The 18,233-nt window shown below is 46.6% G+C and overlaps 1 protein-coding gene across 2 annotated transcripts in view; it reads left to right on the top strand.

Moving 5' to 3' along the window:
- SPTBN2 (spectrin beta, non-erythrocytic 2) overlaps nucleotides 1-18,233 on the top strand; it is a 108,452-nt gene that overhangs the window by 44,114 nt on the left and 46,105 nt on the right. Inside the window, exons 1-2 of one of the 2 annotated variants that reach the window (XM_083589605.1) lie at nucleotides 8,189-8,404; nucleotides 15,932-16,083. In XM_083589605.1, the coding sequence (XP_083445731.1) occupies nucleotides 8,272-8,404; nucleotides 15,932-16,083 (285 nt within the window). In that variant the 5' untranslated portion in view covers nucleotides 8,189-8,271. Of the gene's footprint in view, nucleotides 1-8,188; nucleotides 8,405-15,931; nucleotides 16,084-18,233 lie in introns of those variants that run through there. The other variant, XM_083589604.1, reaches the window with a different exon arrangement.

The raw sequence follows: 18,233 nt of genomic DNA, 5'->3' as shown, positions 1-18,233 counted from the left end.
GAAGGAGCCCTCACACACACACAGACACACAGAGTGTCAATTCTAAAGTCGCAGGGGCGCAGGGAGAGTGAACAGAAGCAAGAGAAGGAGCCCTCTCACACACACACACAGACACACAGAGTGTCAATCCTAAAGTCGGAGGGAGAGCGCAGGGGCGCAGGGAGAGTGAACGGGAAGCAGGAGGAGGAGAACGATAGCTCAAGCACACACACACACACAGCCCCTACAGTGGCTAATCCAAAATCGGACAGCAAAAAACTGCAGGCAGGGACAGAGAGCATGGGGTTGTTTTAAAGCAGCCAACCCCGCTCGGCTTCTCTCCCTCCTCCCGGCTAGGCTGGCTGAAAAGCTTTGCTGCTACTTAGCAGCTCAGTGGGGAGGAGAGAGGAACATAGAGGACGGGGTTGTTTTAAAGCAGCCAACCCCGCTCTGCTTCTCTCCCTCCTCCCCGGCTCCGCTAGCTGACAGGAGCCGCTTACTGTTTCAAAGCGAGCCACGGACTGCTCACAACTGCAGCAGATTCCCCCGCCATCTGTAGGCATTCGCTCCATAACACGCACAGACATTCCCCCCTACTTTCTAGGAGGAAAAATCTGCGTGTTATGGAGCGAAAAATACGGTATTAAATTTGTACATGGTACTTCCCCAAAATACATGGGGGACGGGGCTGTCAAAGTCTGCTAGTCATACTGGCTGTGTATTCTAGGATTGGAAACGCCATGACTCCGAATACCAGTCCCTGGAGTACCCAGTCAGGAGAGTGCTCTTGCAGTAATTAAGGGAAAATAAGGGAAATGTTTGTAAATACGTTTGAATTGGAGATGGAGTAAGAAAAAGGCATAAAATAAATAATGGCAGAAAGGAGGGGAGGGAAGTCAAGGGGAAGGTAAAGTAGATTTGTAAAGATTTGGTTTTTCTTGTCAAAATATTTGTAAAAGCTGAAAATGAAAAATAAAATTATATATAAAAATGAGAGTCCTCTTGCCCTTAGGTCCTGCTTGCAGGCTTCCTGCAGGCACCTATTTGGCCACTGTGAGAAACAGGATGCTGGACTAGATGTACCCCCTTTGGTCTGATCCAGCTTCAGGGGTCCTCTTGGGTTCTTAGGGAGGGGAAATGATGCAAAGTCAGAAACCATTTTTTAAAGTTGCTTGAGAGTCCCCCCTCAATACTTTGCAAGTGCAAGCCAGGCTAGCAACTCAACTGTGTTCACTCATTTGAAGGCTGAAATGTAGATTAGGGTAGGAGCAGGGTAAGAATGGATGAGGATGATTTTATTTACTGATTTGATATCCATCCTTCCTCCTCAGGTTGCCCAGGGTAGCAAACAGATACACAATATAAAATCCTGCAACTGAGTTGAGACTTCATACTTGCAGGACAACTTTAGAAAAGTAGGTCGAAAAATCCTAGCATCTCTGATAGTCAGGGACACTGAAAAGGGGAGAGGAGGGGGAGATATTTCTGTCTAGCTTTTACTGGAAATTATCCAAGGAGTAAAATAAATTTCGACCCATGTGCTCTTGAACTTTCATGCCATTCTGTCCTCTTCTCTCCAAAACACACAAATAAAGTTATTGAGTCATAGTGGTTGCAGCACAGGAACAGAATAGTCTTGACAGCAGCTGCAAGGGGAAGCCTTGTAACGAGCACACAGTGCCCCAAAGTATGATGGGAGTTGTAGGCAGCTTTGGAACGGCAGAGTGACACCATTGTACAGGGTGATTTGAATGTTAAGTCTGCCACGTGTTCCTAGGAAGGAACTCCTCAGACAGAGCTATGGGTATATTCTCCGCCTTTGCAGGGGCTTGCAAACTGATGTTTAGGTAGAGAGTCTTCCTAGGCTTATACAGTGGTATCTCGGGTTACGAACTTAATTCGTTTCGGAGGTCCGTTCTTAACCCGAAACTGTTCTTATCCTGAGGCGCGCTTTCACTAATGGGGCCTCTCACTGCTGTCACGCCGCCACCACGTGATTTCCGTTCTCATCCTGGGGCAAAGTTCGCAACCCAGAGCAACTGCTTTTGGGTTAGTGGAGTTTGTAACCCGAAGCGTTTGTAACCTGAAGCGTTTGTAACCCGAGGTACCACTGTATTGTGGAGAGGCACTCAGCTCATGCTCCAGTGCACCATTCAGTGGATCGTGGCTCTCATATTTCACACAGCTTCTTTGGCACTGCTAAAATGTTTTTGATCACTTATATCAGTAGTGCTTTCCCTTCCTTTTAATTGAAAAAGTTTTCTAGCACACTTGGCTCTGTTCTTTCACCTAGCACCAGAAAGTCAGGTTTCTCTTCCTCCCATTTGTCCGATAGGGAAAGTGAGGCTGGCTTGCCCAAATTTTATACTAAGAGTCTGTGGCAGAGACTTTGGAGATGTGGAAGGGAGGTTCTCCAGATCCAATCCCAGTGCTCTCTCTGTAGGATTGTACTGTTCTGTCTTGGGGGAAACTGAAACATGCAGCAGTTGAATCCAGATGGTTTCTGGCTCCAAGAGCGCAAAGCGGTATTCCTTCTCTCCCTTCTCTTGTCTGTCACTGTTGGTTGCCTGTTGCACTTTGCTCCCAGTGCAAACGGCCTTGCTTTTCTGTTTACCTGGCTGGGTGGGTGGGTGGCTGCTGTGCTTAGACCAGCTCCAAAGAATGAGGCACCTCCTGCATGCATGAATCCAGTCTAAGTCTCAGCTTGGGGGTACTTTCCTCAAGGAAGACAGGGACATCGGCCCACAGGAATATCAGCAGGGCATTCCATTTATTGGTGATGTTCAGGGATGAGTGCCACTACATGGCCAAAACCATACCACCCACACTGGCAGAAATGCTAAACAGGAGCATTCCCCACTGTAGCATTTTGTTACAGCTTTCCTTTGTTAACTCCTAATTGCAGTGTGCTTACCCCAGTTCTTCACCTGCTCTTGCTATTTGGGTGTGGGTGTGTGGGTGTTCAACCACTAACTTGGGGTGGAACCATTTCATATATCATGTTTTTGCCATTATTGCATTAGCTGCTTATAATTATTTATCTGTGGTTCCCAGTTATTAATCAGTGGTTCCCAAACTCCCCCCTCCCCATGGACTACTTGCTGAGGGTCTTGGAGGACACTTAATAGTTTTTCTGCCTGTTGTAGTGATTATAATGTGCTGTGCTAGGTGCTGGATGATTTTTAATTGTAGGCAGTGGAAGACAGGAGTGCTTGGCGTGCTCTGGTCCATGGGGTCACAGAGTCGGACACGACTAAACAACAGCAACAACATTTATTATATCTTGGATTACAGTTTGAATTCCATATAATGCAAATTGTAATATAATATTCAAATTGTATACAATATTCAAAAGCCATAAGAATACAGTTAAAAAGCAATATGAACATTTAATGTGATGGATGTGCCGACTCTTTAATCACAAATCCACAGACACACGATGGACCTCCTTAATGGCCCGTGGACCACAGTTTGGAAACCCCTGATTTAAATGATTGATTGTAATTGTTGGTAGTGGTTTTGTCTAATTAATTCTGATACTTTGCTTGCTGATCTGTGTACAGTGGTACCTCGGGATGTGAACGGGATCCGTTCCAAAGCCCCGTTCACATCCAGAAGCAAACGTAACTAGCGACGGCATGTCTGTGCACACGCACGTCGCTTTTCGCCGCTTCTGCGCATGCGTGTGACGTCATTTTGAGCATCTGTGCATGTGTGAGCGACGAAACCCGGAAGTAACGTGCTCAACATGAAGCATATTCAACCCGAGGTATGACTGTATATTGTTTTGTCCTTTCTATGAATTGGTGTACAGTACAACCTCGACTCACCACCGCCCCTACTCACGAACAATCTGACTTGCGACCGCGGCAAACCCAGAAGTAAATATTGGGTTTGCTGTGATTCGTGCAAGCACAGAAGTGGCTTCTGTCGACTAAACATGCACAGAAGCGGCTGCTGCCGTCTGCACATGTGCAGAATGGTGCTTCTCCCAGCAACCTGGATCGACTCACGAACGGACCTCCGGAACGGATGCCGTACGTGAGTAAAGGTTCCGCTGTATGCTCTACCACTGAGCTAAAGCCCTTCCCTAAGGGCAGAATGCCCCAGGGTGGTCCTCTACCTCCTTGCACAAGCCCTACTGAAGTGAACAGAAACTATGTAAGACCGGCCTGCCTGCCTTTTCATTTGTATACTACTTTTCTAGGGCACATAAACAACAACATTATACAATGGAAAATCACATAAAATAGGGGTTACCAAATCTTGGGCCCACGGAGATATTTGCAAACTATAAATTGTTGCCATTCACACAGTGTATCCTGTTCTGTTGGTTGCAATGGAATACTTGTTTCAAGCCAGGTTTTTTTGGGGGGGGGGCGTTGTGCCCCGTGGGTACCAGAGGCGGCCTCTATGGGAGCCACATTTGTGACCCTGTGGTATAACAGTTGGATTCAGTGGGGAAAATTCATGATGAAAAGTACAATTGCAGAACAGTTAAAATCAATTACCATAAAATATAACAATGCATTTTTATCCAATATTACAAGAGAAGTTCAACTAGCAAAACATAGGAAAACAATGGAACAAAACTGCTCCCAACGCTTACAATAAATTGTTTATAATCATTATGTGCACCCAAAATAATAACAGCAAAGATGCAATATGTAAAATGTTCCCTGTTGGGGGGGGGGGACTGTGGAGAGGAAACAGGGCATTTTGGGGCAGAGGTGTCCCCAAATTTCTGAATGGGAAGTAATGGAAGATTTAAAATGAATGCTCCCATCCTAAATTGATTTTCTCTGGATTAAATCTCAACCTAATTCGCTGTCAAGTAAGCATGCTTAGCATTACAGCCTGATTTTGATGAAAATCGTATTTCTGTCTTAGCTTTTAAAAGCAACCCGAATACTTTGCTGGGGTAGGGGTACTTGCCCCCCCCCTTTGGTGCTGCCCCTTTCTTAGACCTCCAACTTGTAGTCTTTTGCCCGTGATGCTGCCTTGTGTATTTGTATTTAGACTCTGGGATTCCCCCACCCCGCCACCCTTTTTTGCGAAGGGTAGATTGGCTTTATGAGGGACTGGGATCATTATTTATCACAACCCGCAAGGGGAAAGTGCCAGCAAACACGAGATAGCCGAACGGAGGCAGAAGCCAAGGACTCAGCAGGCCGGCCTTGGGCCTGGGCTCCGATAGCGCGAGCAAGTGTGGCCTTGAGTAATCCCAAAATGAGCATCAGGGGGGAAGGGCCATAGTTCAGTAACGGAGCATCTGCAGAAGGTCCTGGGTTCAATCCCCAATGGCATGGCATCTCCAGGTGGGGCTGTCTCCCCATCTGAAATGCCCCCCCCACCCAAGAGGCTCTGCCAGCCCACATCTTGAGCTGCTGGGTAATGGACCAAGAGCCTGATTTCGTATCCAGCAGCTTCCTGCAGTTGCTAAACTCTGCCGCTACCTCAGCGTCTCCAGCCCTGTTAACGGCTGGGGGAGGATTGCGAGGGAAAGGCGGCCTGGGAGAGTCAGTAAACAGTCACTTAATGACAGTCTGGGATGATACCAAGCAGGGTGGGGCGGCCAGGCAGGCAGGAAATACTGGAAGCCAGTGGTGGTGGCGGCGGGTGGGGGGCACCCTGGGTGTGTGTTTTATGCGTGTGGGGAGTTCCAGTCATTGCTGAAGATCAAGGGCAAGGCAGTTGTTTCTCTGTCAAATTGCTTTGGGTTGCCGGAGGAGGAATTTATTGTTGTTTTTGTTCTTAATCGTTTAACAACATCCGTATCTCACTTTCCCCTCCAAAGAGCTCAAGGTGGTTTACATGGCTGCCGCCCCTCCCCCATTTTCCCTCAGAACCACCCGGTGAGGTAGGTTAGGCTGAGAGGCAGTGACCGGCTCAAGGTCACCTGGTGGCTGAGCAGAGATTGAAACCCTGGACCACATGCGCACTGTACACTTAAAGCACTATGATTCCCTTTCATAAACTGTTATGGCTTTCGGGGCCCCCACAAAGGATTCTGGGAAATGTCACTTGTTAAGGGTGCTGAGAGTTGTGAGGTGATCTCTATTCCCCTCACAGCGCTACAATGTTCTGAGTGGTTTCACCAACAATGGCTCTTCACAGGGGATTCTGGGAATTGTGGCTCATAGCACTTAAAATGTACAGTGTGAATGTGGCCTGCCGTTCTAACTGCTTTGAGTTCCACAGAGCTCTTTTGCAAGCAGAGATGTTCAGAGTAGTGGTGGGGAACTATCATGCAAGAAAACATAAAACAGATGAACCAGGGTTGTTGTGGAGAACCTAATCAAGGGGGTGGGGGGATGGGACTGGCAGGCTTCAACCACCTATTGCTCTCAGTAGCCTGGCCTGGAATGTCTGTCCTCCTAAGTCCCTGTAAAAGCTTCCTGTGCTTGCTGGGTGTGGAGAGTAGACAGTCTGCATTTGTTCAGAGATGTTCTCTTCTTGGTGATTATGTGAAGGGCCCAAAAGCTGGGTCTTGCATTTGAAAAGCCCATTCTGGAGTGCAGGGTTGGTTCAGATGAATAAGGCCCCAACTAATGACAGGTGAAGCTCAGCGGATGGCCATGCCTTCTAACTGTCAAAATTCCACATCTGACCTGAAGAAGAGTCCTGTGTGACTCCAGAAGCTTACACAACAAAACTGTGAATCCACACTAGACCTTTTCAGCTTGTTCCTGTTTGGATGACTGGGAGAAACAGCTTTCTGAGGGGGAAACAGGGAGGCAGGTATAGGGCCAAAGAGTCACTTTGCTGGCCCCACAAGGGTACTGGCAGGCCTGGAGAATTCACGGCTCAGCCTGACAGCCACACAAAACAGACAATGGGATGCAAATCCTGCATTGTTTGACCCTGGCGGCTGGCTGAGCTCATCTGTCCCTGTCCAGCACCCCGCCCCCTTTTTGGAATAGCTAGGAAACCAGCTGTCCTGTTCCTTCCCTACCCTGCTTGCTATCTTCCCCCGCTTGTGTGCCCACAAGATCACCTGCTTCTTACTATGAAGGCCAGAAACCCACAGTCCCAGATCCACAAATCCTACCTCACGTCTCAGAAGAAGGTACTTTGCACATGCTCAAAAGGGTTTGTATTCTTGTTGTTTCACCTGTGGGTTCTTCAGATAAAACAGTTCTAGGGACTACCGTAAACTATGGTGGCCAGCTAACCCTCCCCATTTTACAGATTGGGAAGAGGAACAGGTAAAGAGGGAAAGAGGGGCTTCTCTAAGGCCATGGGATAGCTCTAGGCGTCTTTAAACCCAGGTCTCCCAAATACAGGAGAATACAGGAGACAAAGACAGGACTAGAGATTATTACCTGCTCTTTTACAAAGTACTGCATTAAGAGCTGGTGTGATGTGGTTAGAGATGTCAGACTAGGACCTGGGGGGCCCAGAGTTCAAATCCCGCCCACTCAGCCAACATACTCACAGGGTAATTTTGCGTCACTACTCCCTTTCTGTCAGCCTAACCTACCTCACAGGATTGTTGTGAGGATCAAATGTTAGGGGTAGGGTGAGCTCCTTGGAGGAAAAGAGGGATGTAAATGTCGTAGTGATATCTTAAAAATAAAAAGAAACTGCACACCTGAGGCTGGAGGTCAAGGATAAGTCAAGCAAGAGAAGAAGAGACCTCAGCCCCCCACTATGGGCTGTTTCCAATGTTATTCATACTCTTAGTAGACCTATTGACATGAACGGGCATGGCTAAATTTGGTTCGGAGTCAACTTTAGTTGGATACAACCCTGTCTTATCTTTTTTATAAACTTACCTCGGCAAGCTCCAGAATCATTAGTCCCCTCTTAGAAAGGTGAGGAGGGGGGAAGAGAGAAAGGATCCAGTAGTCCTGAGCCCCAGTCCCCTTTCACACATCCTGGTCTGGAGCTGAGGGTAGAGCCCTGAGCCCTATTCAATAAGAGCTTTGGCTAACCCCCAATGCTGAGATTTGCTAGTTTTTCAGACTATCGAATTGTGTGTGTGTGGGCAGAGTGCCCAACCCGTTCCCCTCCCCTTTCCATGTCTGCCTGGGCTCAGTGAGTGTACTCTACACACACACACACACACCATTCAGAGCAACCCAACCTGTTTTTATGTAAATTTCCCAGGGTTGCCGCCCTCGCCTGGAAGGGGGCAGCAAAACTCTCTTGAAACGCTCAACTCACACCAAGGTGCTGGAGCTTCCCTTCCTGCTACCTGGGCCCAACTGCGGTTGGTTTTTTTCCGGGGTGGGTGGGTGGGCAGGGGGCTGCCGTGGTGGTCCAAGTGGAGGTACCCCAGCCGCAAGGATGTATGAACCTGATCCAGAACTGCTGGAGGTGATCCAGGGTCCTTCTCCCCCTCCTGAGCTCTCCCCGGCCGCATTTATCAACGCAGTCCAGTATGCCAACGTGTTGGAGGGCAGGTTCAAGCAGCTTCAAGGTAGGCACTCTGGAGAATTGCGGGGAGGGGGGTGATCAGTAGAGATTTGGGGGGGGCAAGCTCTCAGCCAGGAGTCTTCCCCCCACCACCCCAACCTGCAAGATCTCTCTGGCCTGACTTAAGCGGTGGCAGCAGGGACCCTAATCCGCACAGTGATGCCAGGAATTAGCTGAACGCACGCTGGATTTGCATGGGGCAAACACAGCAACGTGGTTGAGATTCTTTGGGGCTGTGCCCAGCTGCCCCCTGCCAAAGCTACCCTTCTTCCCCATTTTCCTGGAAGCTGAGGGCAGGAGACCTTGTCAAGAGAGAGAGGAGCCTTGACAGGCAGTCGTCCACAGTACACACCGACAGACACAGCCTCTGTGACTCCAAGGACTTCTCTGTTTTACACCCTGCCCCTCTTTGGTGGGAAGTACTGTTCTAGGAATGCTCACCTTGACCCCACTCTCCCTCCCCCTCAACACACAGAGTCACAATTTCTTTCATTTACTTAATTTTAAAAGGTTTGCACCCTGACTTTCAGTCAAAGGTTCCAAGTCGACTACCCATAATAAAAAAACAGAATAATTCAAAAACTTACATTGCATTAAACTGTAATTCTAAAAAATCTCCAAATAGTGAAACTGCAGTAAAAACAGCAATAAAAAAGTAAAACAAATCCTCCTTGGGGGAGCCATAAAATGACCTCCTTTTGACACCAAAAACGTAGGCAAAGTAAGTGCCAGCTGTGTGTCTCCGGGGAGAGTAGTCCACATAACTGAAAAAATTATTGCCCACTGGGTAGGGCTGTTGTCCCACATTGTGTAGTCCCCCCCCCCGTCACCCCCAGCCTATTTACCTTGCCAAGGTTTCACCCCAAAATTTCTGGTGCAGCATCCACCACCACCGTATGATCTGGGCCCAAACTCTTTTTGGTGTTGGATTCCCCTGAAATGTTATCCACCCTCCTTCATTCTATGTGAGCAAAACAGGTCAGTGTTATTTTCACTCGCTGCTTCGTTATCGCAGAGTACAAAGATGTGCTCTTGTGAACTTTGTCGCAAAATTAGACAAACTTAAGGGTCCTTTTTGCAGCAGCGGTTACTGACAGTAATACCACGTTACCAGCTATATACTGTGCTAATTCAACACCTGCGGTAGGAAAGAAAACCGGAGTTCTGATTAAGCCCAAATTGAATAGAATCAGATTTGCTGATCAATTCTCATTCAGCACTTTCCCCTGGCAGCCTCCCTTTGGAAGTCTTTTATGCTGAAGCCTGGTGGCTGACTGAGGTCATCAGCAGAGTATCCTGGGAGAGGGAAGTTGTCTCCCACTGGTTTCTGAATGTTGCCGTTTTCAGTGTCTAATATGGGCCCATATTGAAGTGGTGGCTTATATCATGCTGGAGGATGACCTGGTGTACAAGTCCCTGACGGTATATGGCTAGTTTTATTAGAGCCTGCAATAGTGTTGCCTGATTGGAAATGGGGGACACAACTGGTGTCAAGGATTGCTGTAGCATCTAGTGACTGAATTGCTGGTGGGAAGGTGTTTTAGATTAAGGGGCTGCCGAAGGTCTCTGGTTCAGTCCCCAGCATCTTCAAGTAGGGCTGGAGAGGCTCCCTGCCTGCGATCCTGGGGAGTTGCTGTCAGATACAAAACTAGATGAACTACTGGTCTGACTCATTAAAAGGCAGCTTCTAATGTTCCTGTTTAAATTGGCCATTTTCCTGAACTTTGACTACTGGAGTCTTACATTTGTTTTGTTTTGGGGAAAGGTCATAGCTTTGCCTGCTCAATGTCCCAGGTGCAGTCCCCAGCATCTGCAGGTTGGGCTGAGGGAGATCACAGCCTGGAATTTATTTATTTGTTGCATTTATACCCCTCCTTTTTATCCAAGGAGCTCAAGGTGGCATGTGTGGTTTTCTCCTCTCCTCAGTCAATCCCTACAACAACCCTGTGCAGTAGGCTGGGAGCAAGTGACTGGCCCAAGGTCACCCAGTGAGCTTCCTGGCCGAGTGGGAATGTGACCCTGATCTCCCAGTGCTCTAACCCACACATCTCACTGGCTCTCATTCTTGACTGCTACTCCTAGTCAGTGTAGAAATCACAGAGCCAGATGGACCAGTGATCTGACTTCTGTAAGGAATGTTCCTACGTCCGCTCCCCACCTTTTGCACTGGGGAGAGACAAGGATTGTTGTCCAGGATGCTTAGATCACAGAATATACTTCTGTCTTAACAGCTGGAGGGGGTCTTTTATCAGTCTCTAGGGTGAGGGTGGTGATTGGGGGAGTATGCAGCAGCTTGCAGACAGCTGAGGCTTCTTGAAATGCTGTTCGGCTCAGGGTTAGCAAACAAGCCCTGCTCTGACACGTCCCGGTGACTCAGGCAGAAGGGCAGGCTGAGCCCTCCGTTGCCTCTGCATGCACCGTGCATGCATGCATAATGTCTGTTGGGTCGAAGCACAGGAGCAGCACCTGCCTGGGCAAATGCCAGCTGCAGAGAAGATTGTTAAAAACAACCCAACCACACATGCCCACAACAGCAACAAGCCCCAAACGCAGGATGACTGTGCAGGCCATGGGACTACAACTCCCATCATCCTGTGCTGAATGGGATTGATAGGACTTTTTGGCCAAGACGCATCTTGGCCAAACGTGCACCTGGTTGGCAAAGGCTGGTGTGGCCCTAATTTGAGCCAGGACTCAGGGTACTTCCTTCTGCAGTGGCCAGGAGGTTTTGGCCCTGCAGGATGTGAGAGAAGAGCGCTGGAGAGAATGTACCAGTAGCAGTTTGGTGCAGTGGTTAGAGTGTAGGACTGAGATCCTCAGCCATGAAACTCACTATCACTCAGTCTAACCGACCTCACAGAGTTGTTGTGAGTATACAGTGGAGAGAAGGAGAGCCGTGTGTGCCACCCTGTGCTCTTTAGCCAAAGGAGAGATGTAAATGTAATAAATAAATTACCCTCTAAAATAAAGGATAAGCCAAGGAGGGGTGGAGTGACTGAGGCCTGCCTGTGTCCTTTCCTTTCGGCTTCGCTTTTCTTACCCTGGAGCCAAACACTTGCTGGGGTTGCTTTGCATTGCATGCAAACAAGGTGGACGGCAAGAGGAGCTGGAGGCAGGACTGGTGGCATCTCTCAGCCCAAGGTTAGGGTCCAGAAAGGTGATGTGCAGGCAGAAACAAAAGCTCTTTCTCCCTTTTATAGGGTTAAAAATGCACCTCCTTTTCTAGTTGCTACAGCCCTCTTGAACTTGAGCTTTACAGGTCTGCATCAGCTGCTACTTCAAGGTGCTCACATTAGTGTTTAAAGCCCTAAATGACTTAGGCCCCAAATACCTGAAAGAGCACCTCTCCTTACACACCCTCCCAGGTGTCAAGATCAACAGAGGGGACCCTCTTGGTAGTTCCTTTTCCCACATAAGTTTAGGGCAGGCATCCCCAAACTCGACCCCCCAGCTGTTTTGGGACTACAACTCCCATCATCCCTAGCTAACGGGATCAGCAGTCAGGGATGATGGGAACTGTAGTCCCAAAACAGCTGGAGGGCCGAGTTTGGGGGTGCCTGGATTAGGGCATGGCTCGGGACAGGGCCTTCTCTGTGGTAGCCCCTAAGTTTTGGAACTCTCTCCCTGCAGAGGTATCTCTGGCTTATCCACTATGCAGCTTTCAACAAATGCAGAAGACATCTCTTTACCCTGCCATTTGACACCCAAGATGTGTGTTTTTCAGAGGCCCTTCTTCTCCCATTCACGTGAATGCTATTTGCTTTAACTGTTTTTATTCTTAAACTTTAAATCACTGTAACCTGCCATGGGACCTTCTGACAAAACACTGGCAGTACATTTAGTTGGTATTATTATTGTGAAAAATCAGAATACTATAGAGGACCCAGGTGTCCGGGCTACCACTTAATTTCTCTTCCTAACTATCTCTCACCTGTGTACTAGTATAATTGCTTGTGAACTTCTACAAATCTTTTGTGTGTGTGTGTGTGCGCGCGCACACACACACACACTGGGTGGAGTAGAAACAGGCAGGAGCTGCTTGTGTTTTTTGGTAGCAGGGCAAACATGATGGGAGGTTTAGCCCAAAATATCTGTAGGGCTTCAGCAAAGTAAATTGATATTATTGAGGGTTGGGGAGAGAAGAGGCTGAGAAAGAGTATATTACCTAAGGTTCCCTTCTTAGCTTAAGGCAAGGAGCAAGATTTGAACCAGTTCTGAACAGCAAAACAAAGTAGAACAGCAGAACGAGGCCTAGCTTGCTCAAAAGAAGTAGGGGGTGGGGAGTAAGAGGATTGGGGAGGGGGGTTGTCTGGTGTATAAAGACTTGCAGAATATATCCTTTAGTGGCTCCTAAAAGTTAGCACCAAAGCCCTTCCAGATAAGTTAGTTAACGATTACTGGGAACGCTAAGATTGCAAGCCAAGAGATGTTAGCAACGTGGGCTGCCAACCAATTAACTTGTTTTTCTAGTTGATCTGATAATCAATGAATTGCTTAAAAGGCAGATAAAGTAAACCTGTGTATTACAAAATCATCAACAGATTCCTTATGGAGATATTGAAGGAACTGTGCAAGAAGTTACTTGGTTTATCAAACTAAATGGCCGCACTATGAATATGTTCACATTACTGCCATAGAGCACAGTGAAGAAGTTGTGTGTGAGAGACCCCCACCCCCGCATTTCATACTTCTTCCTTCCCCAGCTGTTCACATCAGCGCAGACTGGCCTCAATTCCTTTTCTGTTTGTGTACACATCAGGGAGTAAGGATGTATTTACCTTATGCAAAGGTGTTCACACCTTGGCTAGAGACAGAACAGTTTACAGACTGTGTGTGAAGCTGGTTTTAGAAACATCTCCTCAAACAGTAGTATCTTATAGTACTGTACAAGATACATATGCATTTTGGATAACATCATGTGAACCCAGATTAAAAACCCAGCACTGGAAATGCTGCGAGTTCACAATCAACAGAAATGTGTACATGGCCTCTGCTAGAAGGAAATAACCACAATTAACCCCCCCTTTTTTTTCTTTGGCTTGTGATGTATCAGAACCAAAATAGCTTCAAAAAGTGTACCCTTCTCCAGACACACAGATTAAAATTCATGTAGCAATTAAACTGCCCCCTCCATTAATCAAGAAAAGCTTTTATAGCTAACCTGCTGGTTTAACCAATGGAAAAGCCTGCGGTTCTACTTTGTTTTTCATAGTGCAATCTTATAAATGCCTACTCAGATGTAAGCTCTATTTCCAGCACAACTTGCATCCAGATAATGTGCATAGAATTGCAGTTCAAAACCTTTTCTTAAATTCTCAGTGTGTGCATGTTTGTGTGTCATTCCTTTTCTTTAAAAAATATGTCCTCAATGCCATGTCCCCCCCCCAAAAAAGTGATTATTTTTAATTCAGAGAATGAAATTAAGCTTTTAAATCCATGTAAGAGCTTGTTCTTATGAGTTGTGCGTTATTGATAGCTTGGCTCTTGTATTTTTATCACCTGCTTTCTACAACGTTGGGGCTTTCCTCCAGAGCTGGGATGGATAACCTCGTGTCCCCCAAGATGTTCCTGGACTACAGCTCCCATCATCCCTGTCTGTTGACCATGCTGGATGAGGCTGATGGGAATTATAGCCCAACAACGTCGAGAAGGTACCAGGTTCCCCATCCCTGCTCTGGAGAAGGCAGCTTCTCTTCTTGACAAGACAGGCCACCCAACCCCATTTTCTTTCTACAGAAAACTTTCCATAATGTAGGTTCATTCTGTGCTATCGTGCAGATACAGGGCATTTTTAAAATATACACAGCAATGGTCACATGTGGTTGGTTCAGCAGAATAAATCCTTGCAGGACTTTTATCTCTTGTTCTGGGTCACACTAAGTCCTTGTTCAGATAGTCTGCAAACAGTATGGAAATTACCAGTGCCAGCTCCAGGTTTGTTGGGGGGTGGGGTGGCTTGAAGGGCTCCTTTAGTGGGCCCTCTCCTCCTTCCCGCCACCACTGCTTTCCATTTGTATACCCCCCCCCGGGCCCAATCCTTAGCCACAGGTTGAATGCAAAGCAGATATTCTGTCACTGCTGTAAGTATCCAAATACAGGGACCAAATGAGTGGACTCAAGTGTGTGGTTCTTTCTGAAATGCCCATTTCCCCAGGGAAAGGAAGGGAACATTTGATTGGTCCCTGCCCACTTTTATTTAAATGCGAACCACACTGCGTGGCCTGGGAGCTTGCTCTAGAGAAACTGCTATGACACCACGAGCAGTTCAACGCAAACAGGGCACAAGGGAGATCAACAGTGATCAGGGAATCTCCTTTTTAAAAATGGAGGACACAGCTTGATGTGCATGCTACTAGGATTTGACCATCAAAGGCAGCCTATACACAAACAGAAATAAATACAAGTTGAGGGATTGCTCTTCTTCTTCCTTGCATAGTGCAAAATGAAGTCAAAAGCTTCAATCAGGTAAACTTAACCCAAGGGTGGGGAACCTGCAGTCCTCCAAATGTTGCTGTACTATAGCTCCCATTACCCTGTGCTGGTGGGGGCTGATTGGAGTTGTAGTTCAACATCTGGAGGGCTACAGGTTCCCCATTGCTGTCATACTTTTTTTTTTATTCTAGCAGGCCTACCCAGACATATAGTTTCATTATGTATATTTGTTCTTAAAAGCCTTACTGATTTTATCTGTGTTTTTATTGATACTCATTTCATGTATGCTTGTTTTTTAAAAAAAACTGTTTTGCACATTTCAGCTTTGTTTTGATCAATAGTTACGTGCACCACTTACAGAGCTTGGGGATTAAGGGATTTATTGGTCTTTCTGATTACACATTATCTGAGTCTAAGCTGCATTGAACTCCATGGTTTTCTTCATCTGAAGGGCCACAAGGTCTGCATCCCTGATATTAGCCAACAGAGCACACAGGAAACTGCCACTTGCCAGATCTGACCTTTTTTACCAGTATTGTCTACTCTGACCAGCAGTATCTGTCCAAGGTCTCAGGCTGAGAAAGGTATTTCACCTCCAACCCAACTGTTTTAACTGGAGGTGCCAGGGATTGAAACGGGGACCTTCAGCATGTAAAGGCTACAGTCCCCTCCTGCAAATAGAATTAGGTACATCTGTGGGGAGTTTCAGCCTAACATTGTCATTTAAAATAGAAACATGCATTCCACTGATCCTCCACCATGTATCCCGGGTTGTTGGTTCTTCCATTCAAGATGCTCTCTTGGTTCCATTTTTCAATATTCTGCTGCTGAGAGTTTCCTCTTGGGCCGATGGAATGTTTTGCAGACGTTCTGTGACATCAGAAGCAGCTCAGCCAATGGCTGCTAGGGGCTTGCAGGCAAAAGGCAGATTTTGAGCGGGCCACAGAAGTAATGAGCTTCCTTACTGGGAAGGGGTTTGTATTGTAGAGAAGGAAGACTCTGGAAGCAGCCTGTTGTGTGGAGCCCTGAGACAGCTGGTTCTCATGAAGGCTGCAGTGAAGTCTCTCCTACTCTGAGCATCACATGCTTTATCTTGCAGATGAGCGAGAGGCCGTGCAGAAGAAAACCTTCACCAAATGGGTCAACTCTCACCTGGCTCGGGTCACGTGCCGGATCAGTGATTTGTACAGCGACTTGCGAGATGGGCGGATGTTGCTGCGCCTGCTGGAGGTGCTCTCAGGGGAGCAATTGGTGAGTGGTCAGAGCAGTAGCATCATGGGGCTGGGGGCTGGGGGGCAGCTTCCTAGAACTGGAGCAACACAGTGCACCAAAACCTCAAATTTGCAGTAAGAAAAATGAAGTGTCAATGTATTCATTAAAAAAAAAAAATTATTTGGCAGGGTTCTTTTTAAAGATTGTGCCTCTCAAGGGCTTATTGATATATTTTCAAAGAACAAAAATTAAGCAGTAGTACAAAGTAGTAACATGCCAAATCCAATACTTTACATCTGTTCCTCCCCTTCGTTTCCTAAACTTTCTATCCACTCATCTATTTGCTGGCTTCCTCCTAGGAAAGGTGATAGGCAATAAATTCAGTATTGGTTAAAAAATAGAATTAGGGTTGGTTTTTTATTTTATTTTAAGGAAAGGCTTCTACATGAAACATTCATGAAATTTAATGACTTAACCAGGAGAATATCAATACTTTTGCAAGCACGTTTTAAGTTAGAACAATAGGCTCGAAAATGTGTCATCTCCCCAGGGGATTGCCTGTCTTTTACTGACAGTGATTTTTTGTGTCAGTTGGCAGTAAGAATGCAAAGTGTTGATGCTCCTCATTCTCACAGCAGCCATTTTGCTGGTATTATCCTGTTGTTTGGATGCCTGATTTTCATCTTCCAAAGCAACAACTCTATTCCGAACTTAAAAATGGAAAGTAATGCTTGGTGGTCAACAAAAGAGGTTTAAAGACTCCCTCAAGGCAAATCTGAAAAAAATATAGTATAAACACTGACAATTGGGAAACACAGGCCTGCGAGCGTTCCAGTTGGAGAATAGCCTTTACCAAAGGTTTCATGGGCTTTGAAGATGCTCAAGACAAAAGGGAGAAACATGCTAAGAAGAAGGCATGTTTGGCAAACTCTCACCATGAGCAAATCCTGTCCGGAAACTTATGTCCCCACTGTGGAAGGATGGGAGGGGATGGAATAGGGTTTTTCTTAACAACTCTCAGCACCCTTAACAAACTAACTCCCAGAAGCCATGGCTGTTTAAAGTGGTATCGCAATGCTTTAAAGGTATAGTGTGAATGTGGCTAAAATGTTTATCTTGCAAGAAGGCTAGTGTGGTCTGTACTTTTCCTAAAATACACCTCACTTGCTACTGATGCTGTCTGACATCTTATGGGCACCCAGCCTAATGGAATTTTGATATAAATTAGTTATTTCTGCACCGATTCATCAACACAATATGAAAAATCATTGTCACCATTATTATTCCTACCAGTATGAGAACGTCTGTTTTTGAGTCTGTTTTCCCCATTATTTTTTTAATTGTGTAAAACTTGACATGGGGTCATCATTTTGTACTTAGAGGCTCCTCCTATTCTGAGGCCTCAACTGTAATTTTGTGTTTGTGTGTACAAATCTAGCTGAGAGAAGATTTATGCTTTAATAGAAATGAATATAGCAGCCTCCAGCTGTGCTGGTATGCATCAAACAAACTGAATCATAGAATCATAGAGTTGGAAGAGACCACAAGCGCCATCGAGTCCAACCCCCTGCCAAGCAGGAAACACCATCAGAGCACTCCTGACATATGGTTGTCAAGCCTCTGCTTAAAGACCTCCAAAGAAGGAGACTCCACCACACTCCTTGGCAGCAAATTCCACTGTCGAACAGCTCTTACTGACAGCAAGTTCTTCCAATGTTTAGGTGGAATCTTCTTTCTTGTAGTTTGGATCCATTGCTCCGTGTCCGCTTCTCTGGAGCAGCAGAAAACAACCTTTCTCCCTCCTCTATGTGACATCCTTTTATATATTTGAACATGGCTATCATATCACCCCTTAACCTCCCCTTCTCCAGGCTAAACATGCCCAGCTCCCTTAGCCGTTCCTCATAAGGCATCATTTCCAGGCCTTTGACCATTTTGGTTGCCCTCCTCTGGACACGTTCCAGTTTGTCAGTGTCCTTCTTGAACTGTGGTGCCCAGAACTGGACACAGTACTCCAGGTGAGGTCTGACCAGAGCAGAATACAGTGGCACTATTACTTCCCTTGATCTAGATGCTATACTCCTATTGATGCAGCCCAGAATTGCATTGGCTTTTTTAGCTGCCGCGTCACACTGTTGGCTCATGTCAAGTTTGTGGTCAACTGGATAAATAATTTTGGAGAATGCCTT

The sequence above is a fragment of the Podarcis filfolensis genome, assembly GCF_964270895.1.
Source record: "Podarcis filfolensis genome assembly, chromosome: 16".
Lineage (NCBI taxonomy): Eukaryota > Metazoa > Chordata > Lepidosauria > Squamata > Lacertidae > Podarcis > Podarcis filfolensis.
Note: the sequence above shows the minus strand (reverse complement) of the source record. Positions and strands in the feature narration are given on the sequence as shown.